General features: G+C 41.9%; 1 protein-coding gene across 2 annotated transcripts; it reads left to right on the top strand.

The window, feature by feature from the left end:
• The first annotated feature begins 5,956 nt into the window (after positions 1 to 5,956).
• YPEL1 (yippee like 1) lies at positions 5,957 to 24,753 on the top strand. Of its 2 annotated transcripts, none has more exons than XM_027892679.1 (5): positions 5,957 to 6,252; positions 10,614 to 10,896; positions 20,674 to 20,717; positions 22,118 to 22,226; positions 23,208 to 24,753. In XM_027892679.1, exons 2-5 carry the CDS (start codon positions 10,780 to 10,782, stop codon positions 23,295 to 23,297), a joined length of 360 nt encoding a protein of 119 aa, XP_027748480.1. In that variant the 5' UTR covers positions 5,957 to 6,252; positions 10,614 to 10,779; the 3' UTR covers positions 23,298 to 24,753. The 2 variants fall into 2 exon arrangements, with proteins under 2 accessions (XP_027748480.1, XP_027748481.1); XM_027892680.1 differs by lacking the exon at positions 5,957 to 6,252 and adding an exon at positions 7,192 to 7,262.
• The last annotated feature ends 487 nt before the right edge of the window (positions 24,754 to 25,240 follow it).

The following is a 25,240-nucleotide window of genomic DNA, read 5'->3' as shown; positions in this document are numbered from 1 at the left end:
AGCTGGCCAACAATCAGACAAGGAGTTGATAACTGCATGAAAAAGATGACAATCCTACGTAAAGGTGGATTTTCTAATATGTGTATGTACACTGAAAAGCTTATGTAGTTCTCTTTAATCTACTACATTTTCCTTTTGCCTCAGAGAAACATGTCTTCAGCTTTCTTTACTGCTCAAGGCAGACAATCCCTGCCAGCATCTGCTTTTGTGCTTTAAATGCTAGGGTCCTCATCAAGTGCAATTAGATTGTATGGGTTTGTTGTGCTGGTTTATTGTGTTGCCACTCCTGTTTGCATACTAAATATTCCACTGCATTGTGTAATTTACTTACCAGGAGTGAAGAGCTGGAAAACTGGTGATGCCATTTCCAGTCTCCTGGTAAATTGCAGTATGATTCTTGTCTAGTCTCAATGAAGGCACAACCCCCCAGACCCCTCTGCATTCAGAATCACCCAGCCACTATCAGGGGGTCAGAATAGTTCTGTCTTTTCAGTCTCTGGATATGATCTAGACAGTGCCCTTTGCAAAGCAGCTATGGGACATCTTAAAATAATAATTACTGCTTCTTTTTCAGAGATGAGGGGGAGGTTACTGAACTACAGGGGTAGGGCTCTGGTTCACCAGCGGATTTTGTCCAGTTCAATCATCTATACCAATGCACTTTCATCATCAGAAATTAAGTCCAAATACTGACTTCTGAAACAGGTCACAGGCAAATGTAAACACTACCTTCTGTTTTCCATCTCTATTATGCTTTCACGATGTTAACTATTAGAACAAGTCTGCACTGGATACATAAAATGCTTATTTTCCATACAGAGATATTGAGGTAGATTGCACACAGACAGTAAGATTTGCAGTTCTAGAGTTAAGACTGAGAGATATAATGTGCACCTTAAACCACTGCCTAGATCTACAGTTTTAATTAAAATAGAGAGACCTTTTAATATATGTTTTTGGTACTGCTTTTTGGTCTTGAATCTTTTTTTTGTACTGGTCTAAAGCATATTAGAATGAGTCAAAACACTTGTGTTTGGACTTCACTCACTTTTAGGACTTTGCTGTACTTGTCTCACCTTTGGGTCCTGACCTGTGAATCCTCTAGTTCCAGAAATTCTAATTGAGTGACTGTGCCAGATACAAACACAAATGGTAGCTTTATAAATTCTCCCATTAGAAAAACATGTTGTCAGTTTGACAGAGAGAGATACAGACATGTATTCACGCTCTACAACTGTCTGTTCTGCTCTTGAGATTTTCAGCAAAGCCAACAACAGCCAGCAGGAAAAGCAGAAACAAACAGTTGCAGGGTTTCCCCACTTATCCAGTCTGGTGAGTAGCTCACAGTTCCTGCAGTTGCCTCTGCTTCTGAGGACAGAACTTCATCTCTCCATAGCTTGGTTAGCACAGAAAACAATTTTCAACAATAAAAATGGCTGCCACTTGTTCTTATGATCACCATTTTCATTACTGTGCTTATATCAAGATGACTATTTTTGTTGGCCTTATATTTTTGTTTAACAACCAAAAGAAGTATATAACAAAACTCAACTCTTATTGCTAGCCTATAGAGAAAGGTCTAGATTTTCTAGTGAAAGTTGATATTCAAGTATTAAAAAACAAATTCAGGGGGAAAAAATAAATAAAATTTAACCTAGCTACTAAGGCATGCTGAAGCTTGAAGGGTTTGTATGCTGCCTAATTTCCTGGTGAGCTTCTCTGCTTTAGGCAGGACACTTGTACATCTGTCAGTCTGAATATTAGAAAAGTTTAATTAACATCTGGTTTTGCTATTTCAAAAGTCACACAAGATATAAAGTAGATCTTCTACAGAGATGGTGGGGATGAACAGAGCAGTGCAGACTTTGCTGATGAAAAATTATCCCCTAGTGGTGTGTATTTCAACCATCTGATTAGAGAGAACATACATTCTTCTGAATTAGGTATCTAGAACTGGCTGATACTGACTTTTTTCCACATCACACCCATTTATATGTATATGAGCAGATGTCTACCTCATATAAAAAGCATGATACAGATCTGTTTGATTCGTAGCCCCCGAACAAACTCCTCTGCCTATTCTCCACTTGAGGATAGCTTGAGACATCAAAATATTTTAGGACAGCTGATCATATTGCTTGATATTCCCTGATACACTGAACATGCAGTTTCACTGCATCTTTTCTGAGTCTGCAGGTTTTACATTGGCATATGTAGGAAAATTTAATAGTTACTTCTACTGATTTCAAACAGCATCCCAAATGATAAAATACTAACTAAATTCTTTGCTCACCTGACATACCTCCCTACACATGCTGTTCCAGATACATAACTAAAATACACTGGGACAAATACCTGTATAATTTATGACCTAAACCCAAGCTGATTTACAATTAATGCATAATGTTATATCTTTGTATAATCTAATCAGAAGTTTGATATTAATTTTGTCAGATATTTCTTCATTATACATATCCTGAAGAAGCAAAGGGAGGAGTGATCCAGACATTGCTTCTCAGTTTAGATGCCCCTAATGGTCTTTCCTGTCTCTGCCTGTCATGCTTTCAGAAAGGCTTTTTATGGTTTTGGATATATTCACCTACCGTTCTATTTCTATTGTGCTAAACCACACCGACAATGACTGCATTCCATCTCTCCTATTCTCATAACCCAGTGAATTCCACAACTACAGACCATAACCATAACCTCAACTAGAATCCTAACAGGAAACAGCAACACCCCTCCCTCCCATTATAGAATTATATTTAAAGAGATGTTTCACAATCCAAAACTCACAACAAAAACATAGGTGAGAGTTGTCCCTGTCAAAGTCAGTCCCATTCAAATGGTGTGTATTATGTTACTGATGATAATAGGAATGGGATATAATTAGGACACTACACGATTCAATAGTAGGACTGTGCCATTTGCTTTGCCAAGCAGGATCAGAGCTCCACTGTGATAGGCAGATTTCACCCTAAGCGTCTACAGCCTAAACAGTATAGAAATTGAGATGCAAACATTTTTCTTCTGTGCTTTTTAAGTTATTTCACTGTCTCAGCCACTGACTACATGCAGCACTTTCAAGTACATCATGCTGTATCAGAGGTTCATTCATACCAGCAACCTTAACCTGCTTCTAAATGCACTGAATAGATCCTCAACATGTCTTGATCTTGAAAAAAAAAAAAAAGGAGGAAAAGATGGTATTCTAACAGTGCAGCTTGTGTATTTGTTACTAGGGAAACAAACAGCAAAGAGAAAGAAACCCTCAGTGTCCTTGTCATTTGGATATTCCAATGGAGAAGCGGAGCTTGTGTTAAAACAATGGAAACACTGTTCAGCTTTCAGGATCCTTTGCTGTCCTTGCTGAATGACAGACACTTCTTTCTCCTCCTTGTCCATCTTGTCATCTCTGAAAAAGAATCACTTCTACATTCTGCATTGGACCGCTGGTTATTTTCCTACTCCTCAGGTAGACTTTAACTCTTGATTCTGTGTAACCTGGTTAGATCCTAACACCTAAGCCACATCTCTTGAGGTAAACTGAAGAGAGAAACCTGATGTTGCGTTCATATCTGTAGAAAAGCGCATACAGCAGCACTAGCAATTCCAAGTTTGTGCTTCTTTGGGTCCTTACTGAATGAGAACATCACCAGAACCCCAGAGAGTGAGACATGTGGCAGCATTCACTGCAGTGCAACATCAGGCCCCTGTGCAGCTGCGATCCATGGAGAGCTTACACATGATGCGTAACATCATTGGCTTTGAGGGTCAGGGACTGTGGATTGCGGTGGGAGCTTTGCTACCAGCTTCAGTGAACCAGTGAGATGTCAGGCCATGTAAGCCACGACTGACACCTCCCTGGTTTCAGCCAGTTGTGAGGTGTCAGTCTGACAGGTGCACTGACACCTCACTACGTGGGTTTGGAGGACAACACAGAGATCAGTAAGACTTTTTACTCATTGCTCAATATTCCTGGTTCCTAATTCTCAAAAAGATGATAAAGGTAGGAACTGTTGCAAACATACTGTAGAATGATACTTAGAGCCTGTTAAGTACAATATAAGTATTAACTGTTACGAAAAGGTCAAAGCAATTAGTCCTAATGCAACACAGAGGAGAGTTTTTATAGGCAATTGCATAAATGTGGCAAAGGATCAGTTGTGCCAGATGACAACAGCCATCCATCTAGTCAGGTATCTTTTTACTAGGTAAAAAAGAATGGACTAAAAAGCCCATCTTGTAAGTCCATTTTGTAACAGGCCCCTCAAAATGAAGTAAAATAAACAGCTTGTTAAAAATTTGTAAAATTCTTTATGGTATATTTATAACTTTGAACTGGCTGGAGACATTTTTCAGGAAGCATCTCAAGATTTATCTACTCTCTGTACTGTATCAGATTTAATGGAACTTCTCTACTAAACCATGCTACATCCCTGCCTTTTTCCCTGTCCCAGTTATTATCTTGTTGTATGTCTTTACCATATACTTCATTTAACTCATCTGTGGGAACTGGATTAGGAAGCTGGATTTGGTGCACTCTGAGGTGTAGCTAAGTAAGTCAAAAGGATTATCACCTTTCCCCTTTTTTTACAAGACTACAGCACTAGAGCTGGAGAAATGACGGGAAAATTGCAATAAAAGCCCTACTGGAAATACTCTCACAGATGTTTGTTTCCTGATGTATTGCCAAAATATATTTCTTTCTTTATTGTGCAAATGTGACTTTTTTGTATTGTTCTTCATGACTGGCCATTAATTTGCCATTAAGAAGGAAGAAGCATATGACATAAAATATACAAACGTGAATTATATTAGAAAAGTGGATAGGCAGCATAAAATCATCTAGCACAAGGTTTATTGATTATAGCCACTATCTGAATTGTAATGGATTCTATCTCTCTAATATTTTGCCAAGTACCAAAGCCCTGTGAGTAAAAAAAAAAACCAACAAAACAACAAAAACCAAAAAAAACCCAACCTACTGGATAAAGATTTGAAAAAGATTTCAGGACTGACCAGAAAAGGAAGCAGAGCCCTGCCTGGGGTACCGGGTAAATGACAGCTTCATCACAGGCAGTTTGTGTCCCTGCACTCTGTCTGTGGAAATAGAAGGGTACAGCCAAAATAAACCAAGGGCTGGCTTTTATTGACTTTTTAAAGGAAAACACGATCATTGCCAACACACTTGATATGCTTCGGAAAACAGTTACATGTGAGTTGTGTTTTGGTCCCCTTAATAATCGAAATTGTTACAAGCAATGAACTCTTCCCAAACTCGAATCAAGCGCTTTGACCAATCCTACTTGTCTTTCAACCTCCAAATGTGCTTTTTTTCTTAATGTTTTTCCTAGAGCACTCAAGTTTTACCGGACCAGTGTCACCTCCCAGGGTTTTACCTCTTTCGAGCAGAAACTCTCTGATGCCGTCATGACTTAGGTGGACTGGCACCTCACTACGTGTGTGTTGGGACGATAAACAAGCTGAGCAATCCGAAGCCCTGTCTTGGGCGGGGGCGTGGATTCCCCGGTTCTATTCCCCGATTCCGCGCTCCGTTCCGTTCCGTTCCGTTCCGCGGGCTGTGCCCTCAGGGCCGGGCCCGCCTCAGCCCTCAGGGAGCGCGCGCCGCCCGCTTCGCGCCGGGAGCGAGGGGGATCGGGGGGGGGGGGGGGGCGCTCGCGCCACGCGCCCAGCGGCACGCGCCGCCCCGCCGCGCGCGCAACGGCCGACAGGGCGGGGCCAAGCAGCCCCTCGGCACGCCCATCCAGCCCCGGAGAAGGGGGCGGGGCCGGGCGCGAGGGGCGCCCGCGCGCGGGGCCGCGCGGCGATTGGCCTGGGCGGCGGGGGGCGGGGCCTGCCGGGCGCTGCGCCCCCGGGCCGGGCAAAGCAAAACAAAGGCGGCGGCGGCGGCGGGAGCGCGGGGCTCGGCACGGCACCGGGAGCGCGGGGCTCGGCACGGCACCATGCCTCGGCCGCCCCTCGGCCCTCGGCGCGCCACACGCGCGCCCGGCCCCCGTCTATGACCCGCCCGGCGGCCACCGCCGAGACGGTACCTTCGAGGCGAGGGAAGCTGTCGTGTCCCCCCCCCCAAATCGCCCCTCTTTGTTTGAAGGTGAGGGCCCGGCGCGGAGCCCTCTCTGACCGCCGCGCGAGCACCGGGGGTCCCGCCTCCCCTCCTGCTTGTGCCCCTAAGGTAGAGGGGTTCGGGAGCTGCTCAGAGCTCGGACTGGGAGCGGAGCCGGCTCAGCGGTGAGTACCGAGCGGGCGAGGAGCGTCTGCTCTCCCTTGCGCTGGGATTTATTGTTTGGGGCGGCTGCCAAGGAGCCTCGAGCTGCCCCCGGCCGGGGGGGCCGCGGTCTGGCGTGTGCGCGGGGCCGCCGAGGCAACTTCGGTGGCGGGAGGAGGCTCGGGCACTATTTATAGCGCCTGGAAATGACGGCAGCGCTGTCTGCCCGCAGCCTCCTCGGCACGGGGCGGGTGGGGGCGGTTTACATAATTGAGGGGGGGCGAAGCTGAGCTCGGCGGGCAAGGGTATGGTGCGGGCCCCCCGCATTCCCCCCGCCCGGAGCGGGGCCGGGCGCGGTGTGTCACCGCACCGAGCTGGCGGCTGGACCGGGGGATACGAGCCGCTGTCCTGCGGGAATCGCTGCGGAGGGGAGGGAGAAAAGGCGGCGTCACCCGCGCGGCGGTTTCGTGCTCCGGCGTGAGAGGAAACGGCTGGAAGGTGCACGGGCAGCGGCTCCCGCGCGGCGCTGAGTGCCAGCCGGTAACTTTCCCCACGCTTCTTCTCTCCTGCTATTTCCCGGTACCTCAAGTGAGAATGAGGCTCCTGTGGCTCAGTCTTTAACTTTGAGAGCCTTCCCCTGCTGGAGCGATCCCACCGCAGGTTAGCGGGAGCGCGCGCACCGGCCGTGTCCGCCGGTGTGTCGGCACGGCGGGGCCCGTGGGGGGGGTCGTGTCCCCCCCCCAGCCCCGCCACACTTCTCGGGGTGTTTGTTTACACATCCGGGCCTCGCGCGGGGCGGGGCCGCCCCCACCCTCCCGCGCGCCTCCCTGGTGACGTCACGCGGCGGGACCGGGCCGCGCATCGCCCACCCGCGGGGGGACCCTCGCGGGCTCCGGGGGGACCCTCGCGGGCTCCGGGGGGACCCTCGGGCTCCAACGAACGCTCGGGGCTCGGGGCGGCCCCAGGAGGAGCGCGGAGGTTGAAGTGCCCGGTGCAGCCGGTGCGCCCGGAAGTGCCCGTGGGTGCTGGACTGGTAGGGGCGAACACGCGTAGATCGTGGGCAAGGACCACTGTGTTGTGGTCAGAAAATTAAGAGGTAAATAGTTATTTCAGGCTTTCACGCTGTTCTCCGTAGAGTAGTGGTCAGCAGCCGTGAAACTGCTCCTGTCAGAGGGAAGTGAAACTGGGTTTATAAACTGTTTTTAGAGGAAACTGAGAAATGGTTTGTTTTGAATTTTGCCTTTAACAGCACAAAGCAACAAGTCGCTGGTTCTTAGGATGTGTTTTGAACACAGTTGCCTTTTTGAATCAAATACAGTTTTGTCAAATAAGCTTTGGAATTCTTAGGATCATAGAATCGTTAAGGTTGGAAAAGACCTCTTACGATCATTAAGCCAAGGCCACCACTAACCCATGTCCACAGGTGCCACATCAACACCTACTGAACTTTTGCAAGAATTCAGCTTGTGTTGGATGAAGGGAGTTTAAGCCAAAGTCAAGACATGTTTGCATGTGGTGCCTTTCATTCTGAACTCCTGAGAGTGGTGGTGAACGGTGCTGTATCCAGTTGGCGGTCGGTGAGCGGTGCTGTATCCAGTTGGCGGTCGGTCACTAGTGGTGTCCCCCAGGGGTCAGTGTTGGGCTCAGTTCTGTTTAATATCTTTATTGATGATCTGGGTGAGGGGATTGAGTGTACCATTAGCAAATTTGCAGATGACACCAAGCTGGGGGGTGTTGATCTGCTGGAAGGCAGGAGGGCTCCGCAGAGAGACCTGGACAAGCTGGATCCATGGGCTGAGTCCAAGGGGATGAGGTTCAACCAGGCCAAGTGCCGGGTCCTGCCCTTTGGCCACAACAACCCCTGCAGCGCTACAGGCTGGGACAGAGTGGCTGGAGAGCAGCCAGGCAGGAATGGAGCTGGGAGCTGGGATTGACAGGAAGATGAACATGAACCCAATTGTGCCCAGGGGGCCGAGAGGGCCAAGGGCTCCTGGCCTGGCTCAGGAATGGTGTGGCAGCAGGAGCAGGGAAGTGATTCTTGGCCTGCACTCAGCGCTGGTGAGGCCACCCTGGAGTGCTGTGTCCAGCTCTGGCCCCTCAGGTCAGGAAGGACATGGAGGGGCTGGAGCAGGGGCAGAGAAGGGCAGGGAGGCTGGGGAAGGGACTGGAGCACAAGGGCTGTGAGGAGAGGCTGAGGGAGCTGGGGTTGGTTAGTCTGGAGAAGAGGAGGCTCAGGGGAGACCTCAGAACTCTCTACAACTCCCTGACTGGAGGCTGTAGCCAGGTGGGGTTCGGTCTCTTCTCCCAGAAGCCAGCAGTAGGACAAGAGGGCTCGGTCTCAAGCTCTGCCAGGGGAGGTTTAGATTGGATATGAGGAAGAAATTCTTTACAGGGAGAGTGCTCAGCCATTGGAATGGGCTGACCAGGGAGGGGATGGATTCCCCGTCCCTGGAGGTGTTTCAGATGGGACTGGATGTGGCATCAGTGCCATGGTCTGGGAACCATGGCGAGGTTGGATCAAGGGTTGGACTTGATAGTCTTGGAGGTCTTGTCCAGTCCAGTCGATTCTATGATTCTGGTTTTGTCCATTTATATGAACCTAAATAGGATCTGTAACTAACAGTAAGTGTTCAGACAGAGAATTTAACGGGAACCTCATGCTCTTAGGTAATCTACCTCCTATAATCTCTTACCTCTAATAAATGTGGCTTACTATCTAGATGTTCTCCAAAAGCGAGCTGTTTTCTCCAAATAATGTAATCATTCTTCTCTTTGCAGTTGTAATTAAATTATCTTGGGACACAGAGTATATATTTGTTTAAGTTAGAGTTACTATTTAAGTTCTGCTCTTCATACCAAATGGGTGAATACTTCAAACATATTAACATATCCCTTATCAAATGTGTTTTTGTTTTCAGTGACAAAAGCCCAATCATTCTGATGTGTAGATGTGTAATTTGGATGGGAGTTTGTTCCTTTATTCCATTGTTACTTTATTTCTTTTGATTGCCTTTGTTCTGCTACATGTCTTCTTTGTGGCTTATCTCTGCCTTTGCAATTCTTTGTGTAAGAAATTTTCTTTTAGCAAGTCCTTCAGTAGTGCAAGTTTTCTCTCCTGTTATCATCATTTTAGGATTAAAAAACAACTAAAGCAAACCCTTTTAATTTTGCTATGGCTGTCTCGTGTGCTAGGCGTGCTGTACAGATTATTTTCTCAGGACTTCTTTTGAAGCACAGTGACTGCTTCCTGTAAAACATTTTTAATTTATGTGGCTTTCATTATCTGCAGTAGTTGTGTTACTCGTATCTGACTGCTAGAAGAGTGGCTAGCTGCTGCCCTGTACACAGTTTACAACTGTAATAAGCTTTGCATGCTTAGCTGGCTCGAGATACTGTAAATTCTTTATATGAGCTCTCATTTCTGTGTTTGTGGTATTGATCTACTCTGTCAGTCACCTGATAGCTGATGACATTAAGTGACTGGGCAGTGTTTCACGTTTGCATTGCTCATTAGCTTGATGCACATAGCATGGGAACTGCTGCCCTCTGACAGATCAGTAGGTGTTGTTATGAGTATTTGGAATCTCTAGTTTTCAGGCACATGAAAAAGATTTGCTTTCCAGCCTAGCGGGAGGGTCTGGCATGTTCTGTACATGTACTGCCTCTAAAATGCACTCCAAGCATGAAGAGTTAAGAATGGATGTTCTCTGTGCAGAATTTAGTTTTTAGTATCTGACTGTGACTTTGGTAGCATCTATTAAGACTATTTTGGTACAGTGAGGAAGTACCTAATTAGCTCTGATCAGGACACTAGTCAAGAAGGTCTTTGCCTAAAGGCATAATTCTGCTTGAACGAGGAGTAGACACGATCCCTGAATAGGGTGGCAGCATCTTACTTGGTGTTTGACTTAAAGCCAGGTGTGATACTGCAAGATTTTTGCTGAAAGCTGAAGTGCAAATATGTCTTGTATGTTTACTATTGGACAGAGCAAGTGTTTTCCGAGATGTTATGTTGGAAGTGACCACTGGAACTTCAAAGACAATAAACTTTTTCTCATTTCCTGCCTTTTTGCTGTAATTTTCTACATGGATGTTTTAAAGAGAATACCTGGTATAAGGTAGAAAGTGCTTGTGTTTCTTGGTGAACTTTTAAGTCTCCTCCCTCATTAGAAGTGTGGTGGAGTAGAAGCCGTTAGTGGAACAGAGCTGCTTGTTACTGTGTTGAATGGAACTTGGACTGTGCAGCTTCTTAGAAAAAGGGGCCTGTAGTGCAGCCAGGCATTTGCTCCAAATAACACTTTGCTTTATGGCTGGAGTTGTTGAATAACAAGTTAACTCTGGCCTTGTTGTAAGCTGCTAATTGTTCTGCTCTTTTCACCTACAGGTTGTGACTGTTTCTCTTCTGTCATTTGTGTGGAAAGTGCCACACACACTCCAGAACAACAACGGCTTTTGCTTGCATATTCCAGTGTTTCTTTTGTCAGCGAGTTCAGCAAAGTTGCAATTCTTCAAGTGCCAGCCCTGAGCTGAGTGAGGAACCACCAGCAGAGATGGTAAAAATGACAAAATCAAAAACGTTCCAGGCTTACCTGCCAAACTGTCACCGAACCTACAGCTGTATCCACTGCAGAGCCCATCTCGCCAATCACGATGAATTGATCTCCAAGGCAAGTGGTTTCTTTAGAGACCTGAATTGTTTCTTAATCAAAATGGTTATCACTGAGTCACTTTTCCCAGTAGATAAGGGATGCAAATTGATGCATACTTCACACTGTCTTCCCTGGGTTGTGTACTGAGAACTGGATATATTCTGGAAACTTCTGAATATGACATAAAGGTTGATCTAATATGTTCCTCATGTTAACAGCCTTGGTCTGCTGTCAGGTGGCTACTATTTGTGAGATGTCCTATCTGAAAAGTCTGCTAAGGAAAACTGTCAGCAGAAGACATCCATCTCTGGGTAGGGAAATGATTCTGGTTATGGTTATGCCAGATTGAGATTATTTTCAACTCTGTTGGACTGACAGTCACAAAACTGGCTCTTTCTAGAATGTCCCACTTCTGTTATGGAATCTGTAAACACACTCCTGCTGTATACCAGTTCCTAAGGAATATGATTAGCCAGAGCAGTTCAAAATAGTTGGATTGTCTGAACTCAAGCTTAGAGGACAGGTGGATCCTTGAAACAGGTGAGGCCTGCCCTTCTTACCTGTTGCTAGAAGAAACCAAGACTTGGGATGTGTTACATGTGTAGGGAAACTTGAAGTTTGGGATGTATACTAGACAGACTGGTTTGTTCTTTGCTTCAAACAAGCTCCTGATTATTTTACTCTTAGTGGTGTTCTGGAGAAAGCACTTCAGTTGCTTTTCAAACCTGTTAATACAAATTGTTTTCTATATATCTATTTTGTCAAATAAAGTTAATTATAAAGGGTTTGGCACTAAAAATGTTATCTGTTGCTCCTGCCTGTTCTTGTGTTCAGCAGCACTAAAGTGATGCTGCTTTTCAGTGCTGAAGAAAGAGAAAGGGTTGAGAATGCTGCTACTTCTGAATTTAGGATTTCTTTGGCTGAGGAGTTAGTATACCTACTTGCTTATCCCTTAGAGGGCTATCAGGCTATAATGGGGATTCCCCATACAGTTTTTTCCTGTGTTACTAGTATTTTTAATTTTTGTTTAGATCTCAAGGCAACTTCTTGATTCAAACAGTAAAATTGGTGTCAGTTCTTGGCAGTGTTATTGTTTGTTGCTTGCTTTACTCCTGCTCTGCCCTCAGTCTTGTGTCCTAAACAATTCTTTCCCTCAACGTAGTACATGTATCGAGGCATGGAACTGCAGATGTGACACATCAGATGTGAAACAGAGCAAGCTACATACGTAGAATTATGTGAAGGAGTCACAAGGGAGGACTTGCTTAACTTTTATTAACCTGAAGAAAGTTTCTCGTTTTATTGTGATTGACCTTGCTTTGTTTTAAGGTCAGCAAAACTAAGAGAAATGTGAATGCACTTGAATTTCATTTTTTAACCATGTCGATTTCAGCGTTTGAGTGAAAGAGGCCTTTTTGCAGCTGGATTATAAATTGCAAGCATTCATAGCTTCATTATTCACTATGCATTTTGGGCCAAAAAGTACTGGGAGGGGTCAGTATTTCCTGAACTTCAGGCTGGAGATACCTATGGGAAGAAAGAGACTTGGCTTGCTGTGTCTTTTGAGATGTATTAATTGAGCAAATGCAGTCCAAGCACATGGACTTAATAAGGAGCTCTTCTTTTTGTGAACTTAGATTTTTGCATGTCAACTAAGATGCCACAGTTGCCATGTGAGCCAGTCCCAAGGCCCTGGGAATGTTGATGAACAGAATATTTTGAATATGTTAAGCAAATCATGTGTTCATTTTACAGCTTCCTAAGTAATTTCAAACATTAAAAAACAAATTTTCAATTCAGAGAAAACACCGATAACTCTTAAAAAAGATCATCTAGTAAATACAAATAATTACTTCAAAGTTGTTTCTGATAGTGTTGGGAAGAGTGTTAGATGTGCATTCTGCTTAATTTCTTGACAAATTTTTGACGAAGACACCTTACAAAAGTCTTTGTACTTGCAGGTTGACCATATGCTTATTTGACAGCTGATATGTATTTTGTCAAGATTTCTTGACCATATTTTACTGTCTAAGTCTGTATGGTGAGATACATTTAAATATGAGGTATATTTTTTTGTATGTTTGTAAAATAAAAAAGAACATTTCTCATTGTACTTGTATTTGGGACATAGGTTTGAAAAATCCACCTTCCTCAGGCTGAATTTATATACATTCCAACATTGGAAAAGTTCTTCTGATGGAAACAACTGCAAAGCAATAGATACACTTGGATCATTAAAAAGAAGTACTGCTGGCCTGGGGGTGGTGGGTGGAAATAAAATTTGATTTATTATGAGTCTTTTTTCTGAACTCTTCTCAAAGTGCCTTCATTGAGATACATTATAAGCAATGAACTTGGGTTAAGGAGAGAGAAGTTTTTTTTATTTATACTAACATATCTAGACTGATGTGACTACCCAGCCACGGGTGGGGGGGAAAACCCAAACCAGAAAAACTCCAAACAAAAACACAAATGAACCTCAAGTGTAACAAGTTGTTTCTATACAACTTAAAGTTAACTAAGGATGGTGTGGTTCCTGGGCTGGTTTGGATTTACTGACGGAGCAGAGTTGGTCTATTCAATCTGATTTCCTTCCCACTGCCTTATTTTGAGGGCCTAGTTAAAACATAAAGCTCTGTGTTACACTCACTGGGTACAGTTTTTGGTTGCAGATTGTCTCACTTTCTTCCAAATGCTTACTGTACACTTTCCCTCCAGGCCCGTGGTGGCACAGGCACTCTGCAGCAGATAAAGGCAGACGGTATTTATTTAAAGCCTGACTGTGGCTGCTTCCTTTGGAGGTTGTTCTCCACCCTGTGTTTTCCGTGTGTGTGGTGACTTGCTTCCTTTTGTGTGGCCAGGGAAAATGAACCGAGACACGTGGTGCGCTTTGAATTTAAAGCACCTCCAAGTAGTTTCCTAGTGTGCTTTGACATGTAAGGGTTTATTATACCTGACACTGGAGTGTTTCCAACTTGAAGATGAAAAGATAAGCTGTGCTGTGAAACAAGTGGTGTTGGTCTCTTGGGGAAAACCAAAGAATGCTGCATATTTCTGTCAGTCATCCCTTCGATTCTGATCCTCAGAATATTAGACTTCAATACAGATTTGCAGTTCTGCTTTTGAGAACTGTTAATGCCACTTGTCTGACATGGATGGCAGCCTACTCAAATCACCTTTTTGTTTTATTTCTGTTGTGTTGGAGCAGCAGGATCTCTTTCTTGCCTTGGAATTAATCATGAAGCTCGCTTTTTTCTCTTGTGCCCTTGCTGGTCATAAAATGGCAACCAAGAGTCTTTGCAAGGGCTTAGGAATAAGAACACAGACTAATGAGACAGGACAGAAGTGTGTTACCTGCACAGGTGAATTCAGCATTATTGGTGGGTTTAATTTTCTCTGCAGCTGTGAAAGGACTCTGTGTGTTGCCCAGTGTTGAAATCAGCTTGGATATTTGTGGTTAGAGCATACATTTCTAGATGTTCTCACTCTATAATCTTGTTTTCTGCCACTAGGGAGGAACTTGGGGAAGGGGGGGAATGGGAAGAAGGCTGGTTGAGATTAGGTCATTGGCCACAGAGATTATGTCCAACATTAGTCTGTACAGTTGGACACATGCAGACATGTATGAACAGCTGCCAGAATCATTTATAAATCCAAGCTATCTTGAGGATACCATTGATTTGAAGGATACATACACGATAAGAGAACTTCTAAACTGTAGATGACTTTTAATTGAAAGAAGTGACATTTTGAGGTTGTGTTGGGAGGCGTTAGACACGACTGCTTTGTGTTGCTAACAAGTCTGCAGGTGATGGATTTTCCATTTCTTTGGTGAAGTGGATATTAAAATATTTTAAAAAATATTATGAGAAGGAGTGTACCAGTCTGCACTACACTGGGGAACATTCATAGGACAGGAAAGAACCTATAGTTTTTTTGATTTCTTTAAAAAATAAATGGATATTTTTTAGAATCATATCCTACTGTGACCACAGGCCCAGAAGAGAAGTAAACTGAGCAAACAACCACAGGTCTTTATAAAGAGCATGGCAAACAGCTGATGCCATAGGAGGCACTTACTGGATTTTAAATGTTCAGATAGCATGGAAGAAATGACATACGTTAATAATAATAATTTTTAAAAACCCAACGTAATTAAGTTTTGAGAGAAAATTTCTACCAGACTCCTTGAAGTACAGGGGCGGTTGCCACTTGTGTGGCCTGTACAAGATGTTGCGTGTTTGCTGCTTTTAAACCCATTCTGAAGTAAGTTTTGTGAGAGGCTTAACTGGAAGGGCTTTCTTCTGAATTGTTTGCAAGTAGTAGACAATGTGTAGTGATTATTAGCAGTAGATAATTTTATAGGAGGCAAGCATTACTTGAAGCACCTGAGAGGGGGTTGTAGCTGTACAGTTCCAATAATTGTTTAGAAATTCAGGTATGATTCAGCAAATTACAAAGAAATACAAATAGAAGCCTTTGAACTTAATAGAAGTCTTGGAACCTTAATATACTGCAAAGGAGTATGCTTTGTTACTCAGGGTTGACCTGATTGAAAGACTTGAATCATCTTACAGTGTGCCTTGTTGCTGGGAATGGAAGAAAATTTGGATTACTTTGAATAGATGCCTGTATAAATACTGTCACTTTCTTCTGTCTTGTTCATTGCAAAGCATATCTGACCAGAGGGGGAAAAAGTCATATGAAGTCACAGACAAGACTAGATGTGTCAATATTTTCAAGAACAAGTTCTACATAAAGGTATAGACGTATATAAATACGTAATTGTCATTGACTGCACTGGGAAATCCATGTACCTTGTGGGTGAAAAAACAGTCGTGGTGGTTAAATGTGGTTCTCCAAGGCATTCAGAATGGGCTGCTCTTCTATTATTGATGAGAAGGGAGAGTCCTCAGCCTAAAGAGATGCTAAAACATCTTTAGCCTTGCTTGGTAATCTGTGTTTTTTTCCTCCACTGTTTAACTGATGAGTTCAAGAGGAATTTTTTTTTAAAGGGTTTATTGTCTTTAAGTAAATATGCTATGCTTAGCTTGGTTCAGTTTGGTAATCCTCCTGTGTTTATGATATAATGGGTATTTGGAAAGATAATTGGGCCTATTGTGTGCTTGAAGGTCATTTTTGTTCCCTGCCTAATTTCATAAATGGTCTGGTGATAATTATTTTCTCCAAGAGGTCTCCATGTTTTTTGGGTTCTGTTTTTTTCTTTTGGGGGAAGAATCTAGTTTTTGAAAGAGAAACAATCCTTGGAAAACATCTAAGAATAGATTTGAAGGCTTAAAGGAGCTGGAAAGTTCAAGGCAAGTGTTCTACTCTACGAGTGTTTTGACATAATTAGTTCTGAAATCCATTCAAGATGCTGTATAGGTCAAGATAACTTGTCCTGCCTGACAAAGTTTTCACTTGGAGGAAATATCGTTTGCCAGATTTGCAGGCATGCGGTTTCTGGAGTGGAATTTTTTAAGGTTATTCTCTATGTATTGAATTTTATTACTTTATTGAAATCAGGAAGTAATTGAATAGAAATACACTTTAAATTTATTTTTTAACACTTATCATGGAGTCTTCTAGAACTTGCCTAGGAAGTGGCTGAGCAGCATTATTTCTGTCTGCATTATTAAGGAGTTGGGTCTGAGAGAAGTACCAAATGGAACACATTTTTTTCCTCCTGCTTATTTTTTTTCTGTAGCTTGAGTTCAGTTTTCTGAATTTACTTTGCAAATCTTGAAGTGAGAGGATGTCCTTAGAGCCTCTGATTCATCTTGCTGAGAAGGTAATTTCAGACATCAGAGCACTCGTGTGTGTTCCTGGTTTACCTTAATAATACTGCCCCTACAAGCACTGGGTTTTGTACTTCTCCAGTGTGCTTATTGGTTCAGAATAATAATTCAGATTGCTCCATCTTAGCTTCTAGAGGGAATTTCAGCTAATGAAATGAGACTCGGGAAAATAAAACTGAACAAAAACCTGTGGAGTTTCTTCTTTTTCATTCTTTAAAATTGCTGTTCTGTGTTGAGAGTAACTTGCAAGCTGTGTGTAAGGAAGATGCTGTTGATGACATTGTGACTTGCTTAGAATAATGCCTGTCCTACCCATAACACATGCTAGGCTGGCAGTTTCTCTGGATGTGGGGCATGGTCTCTAGCTGTGTAATCTAGTCCCATCTGTGGGGAACAATGAATGACATCGCTTTCAGTAGCACCCCTTCCCCACCCATGCCTTGAGTTATGCCTTAGGGCAGTAAATACATGTTCTGCTTGACTGAGACTTCCTTTTCTTGTGGGTAAAACAGCTGATCCTTGTATTGGAGGTAAGGGTGGGTTAAACTGAGAAGCACAGATCAAATCTAAATCTGCAGGTATGTAGTTGTAAGTGAAACACATATAAAGCTTCTCTGCTACAAAATACATTGATAGAGGTCTCTCAGGAAAGATCATAGTTCCAAACTCTTCTTGCAGTCAACCCTGCTGTGATTCTTAAACACAGTTGAACATCTTTGCTGACTCAGTGAGACATTCTAGGTACTTTCAGCTGTGCTGAAACAAGAAAACATGATGGATCTTGTAGATCTTTCTGTATAAATGGAAGAGCTAGTCAAAGATGCGGATTTTCTAAGGAATAAATTAACTCATAAATCAATCCAATATTATTAATTGGAGACCATGAAAAAGCAGCCTTAAAGCAAGTTTAAATTTTAACTGCAAGTATTAGTTGAACTGATAAATTGTCCAGCTTCTGAGTAAAAATCCTGGTTGCTGTGAGTGATTATTGATGACAGTTGATCACACTTGCCACATCTTCTGATTCCTCTCTACTGGATAAGACATGTATTTAAGACTCAGTTTGAATAGAATGTTCTGGTTTAGTGATGATTTATGTGCAGTGCCAGTGATCTTGGAAGTGCTGAACACACCTTACAAAGTAGAAGTTTGTGTTTGCATAGGTGATGTTTATTCTGTCAAACGTGGAGGAACTTGCTCTTTGCAGCTGGGCAAAGAAACGAGGGTTCTGTGGCATGTAAATACAATATATGGTCTCTAACCATGTGTGTAGGTAAGGAAAGATGATATCCAAATAATCAGTCGGTCTCTGGGAACAGGAAATAAGAGGTTGTGTTTGTGAACAGATTTTCTTTCTAAAATCACTGTCACAGGAAAAGGTTCTGTGTTGCTTCTCCCTCTACTCTACCCTGATAATCCCGAAAATAGAAGGTTGAGCTAGGATGGCCGTTTCTGAGGGGAAATGAGCCTGGGCCAGTACAACGTATTTAGGGCAACAAAGCAAAGCGTGCAAGAAAAGCCAAGTCATCTTTAAAAATATATTAGGAGAAAAGAACAACTCTAGCAGTGCTTTCCAACCTGCTGTTCTTATTACATTTGGCTAGATATGTGTTTCAGCTTGTGAAACGAGAGGGGAAGAGCTGCTTTTTGTGCTATTCCTGGCATCCTTTTACTGCCCTCTGCCTAATTTTGAGAAAAGCAGGGTCAAAGGAGAGCTTTTATGAGGTGATACTAAGTCAAGACTAAACATAAACTTGGCAGAAATAATTGCATAAGATAGTTTGGAAAGTCTCCCCACTGTTGGTTTGTTCTGGAGTTTTTTCTTTCCCAGCCTGCTGAGGAACTTCAGGTATGGCATGTAAGTAGTTTAAAAAGCGATTGTGTAGGACCAAACAAAAAAAACTCAACAAGCCACCACATTCATTTGTATGCATTTGGCATGTTGCAATTAATTACATTTAAATAGAGAAACTAGCACATGATTAATAGGAGAGAAGATTTCTTGGTGTAGTTTGAAAGAGGATTTGTGAATTTTAATTCACAACATGGAGTTTTTAAAGCAAGTGGAAATGGCTGCAGCTTTTTAAAAGATTTTAAGAATTTTTACAGTAGTTTACCGAAGTGTCATGGTCATCATGGCTTTGAAAGTTCATTTTCTTAATTTCAGGTACATGAAACAGGGAAGTTCTAGCTTTAAGTTTGCTTCTTAATGAACAAGAGGATTTTTAAAGTGTGCCCTTTGCTTTTTCAAAAGTTTTGGTTTTGCACAACTGTAGGTTTCTCTAGATTAATGTGTAGTTTACTCAGGCTAGTTACTCATTTGTTAATGAGCAGTTTTTGAGAGTATGTGTGTGAACAGTTTTTGGTTTCATCTGCAGTAAGAATTCTCTGCTTAGTTACTGGCTCTAATCCTGGTTATTCTGTAGAAACTGCAGACTGCCAGCTTTGTGGTGAGTGTTTAAGTATCTCAGGAGAACTGAACTAGTGGTGGGGTTTTATTTGTTTGTTTTAAAGGCATAAATTAGAGGCATTCATTACTTTCTGGCAGAGTTGTTCAGACTCTCCTCAACCAAGTCTCCCCTTTCAGGGTCAGTAGCACCTGAAGTTTCAGCTTTCACTGTACTGCACAGCCTGGTTTTCATTGCCTTGTGAAAAATAAGAGTTGCAGTTCTGGCAAGTGGAGACAGTACCTTTTCTTTTGTCTCTGCTATAGATAGAACCTCCTTAGAGTCATTAGGTTAGAGAAGACCTGTGAGGTCATTGAGTCCAACCATAAACCCAGCAGTGCCAGGTCCACCACATCACGTCCCCAGGTGCCAGATGTACATGTCTTTTAAGTACTTACAGGGATGGTGACTCCACCGCTGCCCTGGGCAGCCTGTTTCAGTGCTTGAAACTCTTTTGGTGAAGAAATGTTTCCTTACTCAATCTAAACCTCCTCAGGTGCAACTTGAGGCCATTTCCTCTTGTCCTGTCACTTGTTAGTTGGGAGAGGAGACTGAGCCCACCTTGCTGCAACCTCCTTTCAAGTAGTTAATAGAGGACAGTAATATGTTCTGTCAATAATTGTTTTAAATGATTGCTAAAATAATAAAATATTAGCACTGTAAAGTAGAATTTCTCATCCTAATGTAAGATTTTACAAGTAGCTAAGGCCTGTATGTAACTGCAGTGCCACCACTGCTACTCAGAGCAGTCCGGTCACGGATTTATTTCACCACTCTTTACTGCAGTATGGAATCTGGTTAATGTTGATCAAAAAGTGTTGATTTATACATATTTTCCTTTCATGTGTTTAGTTTGGTTTTGTGGGTTTTTTTCAATCTCTTCTGAGTAAGTAGATAAGAGACAACAGTTCTGCTGCTGTGTTGTTAGCTGTTAGACTGGCAAAATACATAATGATTTCTAATGGCATAACTAAATAAGTCAGAAATAGAATCCATTGTAAAAAGGTCCTTCTGCCTACGGTTCCATGCCTGACGTTACTAAAACCATTCAAAAACACTGAAGGGGAGATTTTTCTTCTAAAAACCTGGATTTATGCTTTGTTCATAATTTCACTGCTTTTACATCAAATGATGTAATGAAATTGAAATAAATCATCTTTTGGGTGCAGCAGGAGAAGACAGAGAAGGTGGGAATAATTTCCTTTGAGTTAAAAGCAGATTATTTTAATTAGCATGAAGGATGTCTGGGAAGATGAGACTGATATCTTGCAGAGGGGTAGGAAAAAAGTATGCTTGGTTTGCATTACGGACATCTAATTTCAAACAATAGCACTTAACACTGTAAAGTCACTGCTAAAAATCTAATGTGGGTGAAGACTTGGCTGACGAGGCTGTCCTATAAATAACTGGTATGAAGTGATTGATCTGCAGTAGTTTGTATCTGTATTACCTTAGTATGTTTACTAATACACCCTTCTGGAAATTATTTTTTCGTGTGGTGGGACTTCTTTCCTTTTTTTTAACAAGTGCAATTTTTTTTTTTAATGCAGTCCTTCCAGGGAAGCCAGGGACGAGCCTACCTCTTCAATTCTGTGTGAGTATGTTGTTATGTTCTGCACGTTACCTGTAGAGTGTAACTTGGTGCTTCCCAAGTGGAGAACAGCGGGAATTAACGTAGCTGTACTTTTAATGCTGGCTGTAAGAGCTACTGAGCTGATTCTGAGGCATCCCTTTGCACATACATGAGTTTATCTTGTATTTTAAGTAATTTTACTTAGAGCTGAAAGATTAGGGAAAGGTGTTAATGAAGAATTCCTTTTGTGTATGTAGTGGTAACTGTCTTGAGTAGAAGTTGCTGTTCTGAGATACTCCAGCAGCCAGTTATACTGTGTGACTCTAAATTTGCTTTAGACAACTCAACTGTAATCTAAAGAAGAATTTCCCAGTGTGATAGTTGGATACATTTACAGGTTAATGTTTCAGTAAACTTGGTACATCTTCAATGACCTTGAATATTGCAAATGTGCTAGAGGCAAAAGGTCTCTGTGATCTTATCAAACCCAATATTTGCAATCTTAGACATGTCCTTCCCTTCATAGAAGGCTCTTTGCATTTGTTTTATAAGTTTTTACTATGCAGGATTGCATTTTTGTCTTTATTTTTCAGCAGTTTTTTATGTTGCAACATTTTGAAAAAGTAATGCAGTTACATGTCCTGGTCTATTTTTGAGCAGGATAATGAAACTATTAACTGCAAAGGATTTGAATGTAGATCCTTGAAATTCTTTTTATGTGTAGTCCTTCAGTGGTGACGTGGGACTTGAATTATAATTGTAATAGTAAGAAGCTGGTAATGCAATGGCACAACCAGCAAAATTTTGCTCTTGTTTAAAACAGCCTAAAAACTTGATTTAGTCTTGCCTCATGTTTTCTGCATAGATTCTTACTGATGAAAAACCTAGCTTGGTGCAGTAGATCATGGCATGTTTTGTTTTGATATTGCTGTTTGTTCGTCATGGCTTAGTCTGCTGATACGCAGCAAAGAAATATTTATGAGGCTTTTTCCCTGCTGCTATTTTGGAGTTGGCTCTAAATTCAGCTGCTGGTGCTGATTTACTGGTACAGACTTGCATTACAGGGGTCTCAAATTGTTTTGAAGAAAAGCCTGAAATTGGAGAAGTATCCAGATACTGCTTAGTGTTCTGTCCTCTGAAAGTTTAACTGTGTAGCTTGTCTTCATTGCTGGCAGTGAATGGGTATCACCCACAGTGACAGCAGCAGACACTTGAAAAAAACAAAACCCAAACCCTTATTTTCTTCCTGTCCTTGTGCTCAGTGTAACTGAGGAAGTTACTTTTACAGCATCGAATAAGTCAGGCACTTTAAAAAAAAAAAAAACACCACAACTGTTTTTTGTCCACTGGAGAAAAGGTGGGAAACAGAAAAAAAGACACGCAGTCATGTAGTTAATGTAATTTCTCCTTTTTTTTTTCAGGGTAAATGTGGGCTGTGGTCCAGCAGAGGAGAGAGTTCTTCTGACAGGTTTACATGCTGTAGCAGATATCTATTGTGAAAACTGTAAAACCACTCTTGGATGGAAATATGTAAGTAATATACTTACATCTTCAGTAAATGTTTATATGTTGAAGCACAGATATTTGAGTAGGCCATTGAGTAGCTCCTATACTAATAGTTTAGGTGAGTTAGCTCCAGTGCTTTTGTTTGTATCAGGGTGTAATATAGTTTTACTTCCTTCCATCTGTAGAAATCCTGTAGTAGCTAATACCTTTATTCTGGACTGGAAATCAAGCATGAGCTATAGGTGCTGTTACATCTGTCTAACATTTCTGTAATACCTTTTTGCAAGATTACCAAGCACACATGCACTAAACCAGATGAAAGAAATTGTCAAAGTGGGTCTTTCATTTCTTGGATTGCAAAAGTTGGTTCATATAGGAAAAATATGAATTGCAGTAAATAGTAATGAGCATGTTTATACTGCTTATAACTAATGTGGACTTGATTCTGTAGTTTGAAAAGTTACCTGTGCACTTGCATAGTTACCTGTAACACAGCTGTGTTGGAAGTTTGATGTTTTGCAAATGTTAGATTCTGAATGTTGCATGTAGGATTTTCATTGATTCAGCACAGCTTCAGATCTTACAGCTTTTCCAGATGCATTCCCTGTGATGATGAATATAGAGGAGTTCTTTTGAAGAGGTTCCCATTTCCTCTTTTCATTACTTCTGGGAATAAGGAAACAATAGACATAACATGCCATTTCCTAATCTTCACTTTAAAAAAAGCATTAAAATTCCCTAATCAGTGAGAGGACATGGAAAGTTCTAAAGCAAGATCTGCTGTGCAGTAAATCTGCTGATTCCACTTAGAAGTTTACTTCTATTTCCTCCTCAATGCTTTTCAGCCTCTCCTTCCTCCCTCCCTACTCGGTGTAACCAACATGGGTTGTTAACTGTAATGTCTCCTGTAGTGCTTGTAATTTTAATGCAAGTTTGATGTTTAAAAGGCTTAATTTTCCCAGCTTAATTCGTTGTTGTCTTGATTATTTTTTCCTTTCTTTCCAGGAACATGCTTTTGAGAGCAGTCAGAAATACAAAGAAGGAAAATTTATCATTGAACTTGCCCACATGATAAAAGACAATGGCTGGGAGTGAACCATACCCTTTTTCCTTCTGTTTGGACACTATTCTGTGGAACAGGCTTTACAAAGACTAACACGAAGTAAAGGAAGAGCTTGGCTAGAGTGGCCCTGAGAATATCACTGAACTCTGAAACCTCACAAATGAGTAGTGTAGTGTAACTGGCTCTTTCAGGCCATGTTTGCCTTTTCTCCTTGTGTAAGTTCCCTCTTTTTGTACGTGTATTATTGTGTGAACAGTTGTTTTGGAACATTTTGGATGACCTTTTTCTAAACTCTCTCTTGACTAGAGAAACAGTTCACTAATTGAAAACGGATTTTACTGGTTAGCATCTCTCTCTGACCTATGCCTTTAATGCTACCTTCTGCTGTGCATGCTTCTTGCCTAAACACCTACACTCCAGTCCTGTAGAAGTTCTGTATCTGAGCAGTCTGAAAGAATGTATGGGATGGGGTGCTTTTTTATTATATGTAGCAATTTCTGATGTGTTTGGCAGTGAAGAGGATGCAGTATTGTAGTTATTAATTTCTTTTTTAAATTTGAGTGTACCACGACCTATGTACATCTTGTAGGTGAATTGGTTAAAGGTACAGTGCTCACTTCAAAAGAAAATATTTCAATTGCACTGACTGAAATTAGCAGGTCTCAAGTTGTTAGGAAAGGTTATGCCAGAGGTTTGTTATCTTAACAAAATAACATAGATTTTAAATCAATAATGCTATAGAATATGTTCATTTAAGACCAACATATTCCCTAAGGAGTTTGCTGGATAAGAAATTTATAAAACTATAACTTGCAAGATTAAAAAGAAATATATATGCATCTTCTATTTTGGAAAAAAACCATTAGTTGGTATATTAGGAAAAAACAAAGTTTTGGTACTGTACCTTTGCCAGTAACAGGGACTTGTGCATCAGTAAAGTTTTATGGCTGGTTCCATGTAACTGTGTAGTCCTAATGCACTGGACAAAGAGGTTGATGTCAGTGAAACTTGTTGAAGTATTCTGCTTCTGCTACATTTGAACAAAAATATTTATTTTTGTGAGAAATGGCCAGAGCCTATGACATGAAAATTAATATAGTACCTGTAGGAAAAGGAGAAGGAATAAGAGGGAAGGGAGGTTTGACTTGTTTTTTCATAAAATAGCAGGATAGTTTTTAAAATTTGGGGGTGGGGAAAGGGTTTCCTGGTTTGCTGGCTAAATCATCCCCAAGTACCTTTTTATAATAAAAATTTATATGAAAGTCACCTTCTCTTTTGTTCTCATGCTGTTTCTTTCATGGAATCAGTTAATGAGAGAAGCTTCTGGAAAGTGTATGCACGATATGAGCTGTTGGTATCTCTGTAATGCAAACTGAGCAACTGTGAAAGAAGCGCTCTGCATAAATTTGCTAACTTCATTTTCAAATTAAACAGACTCTGAGGACTTTTTGTATTTGAATCCTTTTAATGCTTGAGGCTGTTTGGAAACAAACCCCTTGAACACTCTGTGAGTCCTATCACTGAACAGTACGGAAGCCTTGCAGTACGACGTCCTTTTCTCTCGATAACAGTTCTAACATGGCACCTGTGAAGCTGCTCCCAGGGGCTGCTGCTGCTGTTTCGTGTTTGGGAATCTCTGATAGGCTTTCTGAACTCTGGTGCACTTTAGAAATTGTCATACAGGAAAAATGACGCCAGTGGGTAGAGGCAATACAGACCTTCCAAAGCAGCTGTGCAGTGTTTTTGGGGAGAGGAGGAGTGGGAGGAGCGTTCATCCACTGCACACCTTCTCTGGGATACAGGCTGGTAAAGTGCATTCCCGATGCTGTAATGATCTATACCTGGCAATTAAAACTGTAAGAATTAGAGAAGTAGTTGAAGCTGTTGGGTTTCAGTCCAGAGACCTGAGGTGATAGAGTTGTGTTCAACCTGGATTTTGTGGCTCACACATTACTACTTCATGTTCACATCAGGC

This window comes from Empidonax traillii, unplaced genomic scaffold, assembly GCF_003031625.1.
Source record: "Empidonax traillii isolate 1590-97213 ecotype Southwest subspecies unplaced genomic scaffold, ASM303162v1 scaffold361:size2146424, whole genome shotgun sequence".
Classification (NCBI taxonomy): domain Eukaryota; kingdom Metazoa; phylum Chordata; class Aves; order Passeriformes; family Tyrannidae; genus Empidonax; species Empidonax traillii.
The sequence above is the reverse complement of the archived record's forward strand: the minus strand, read 5'-3'. Positions and strand labels throughout refer to the sequence as shown.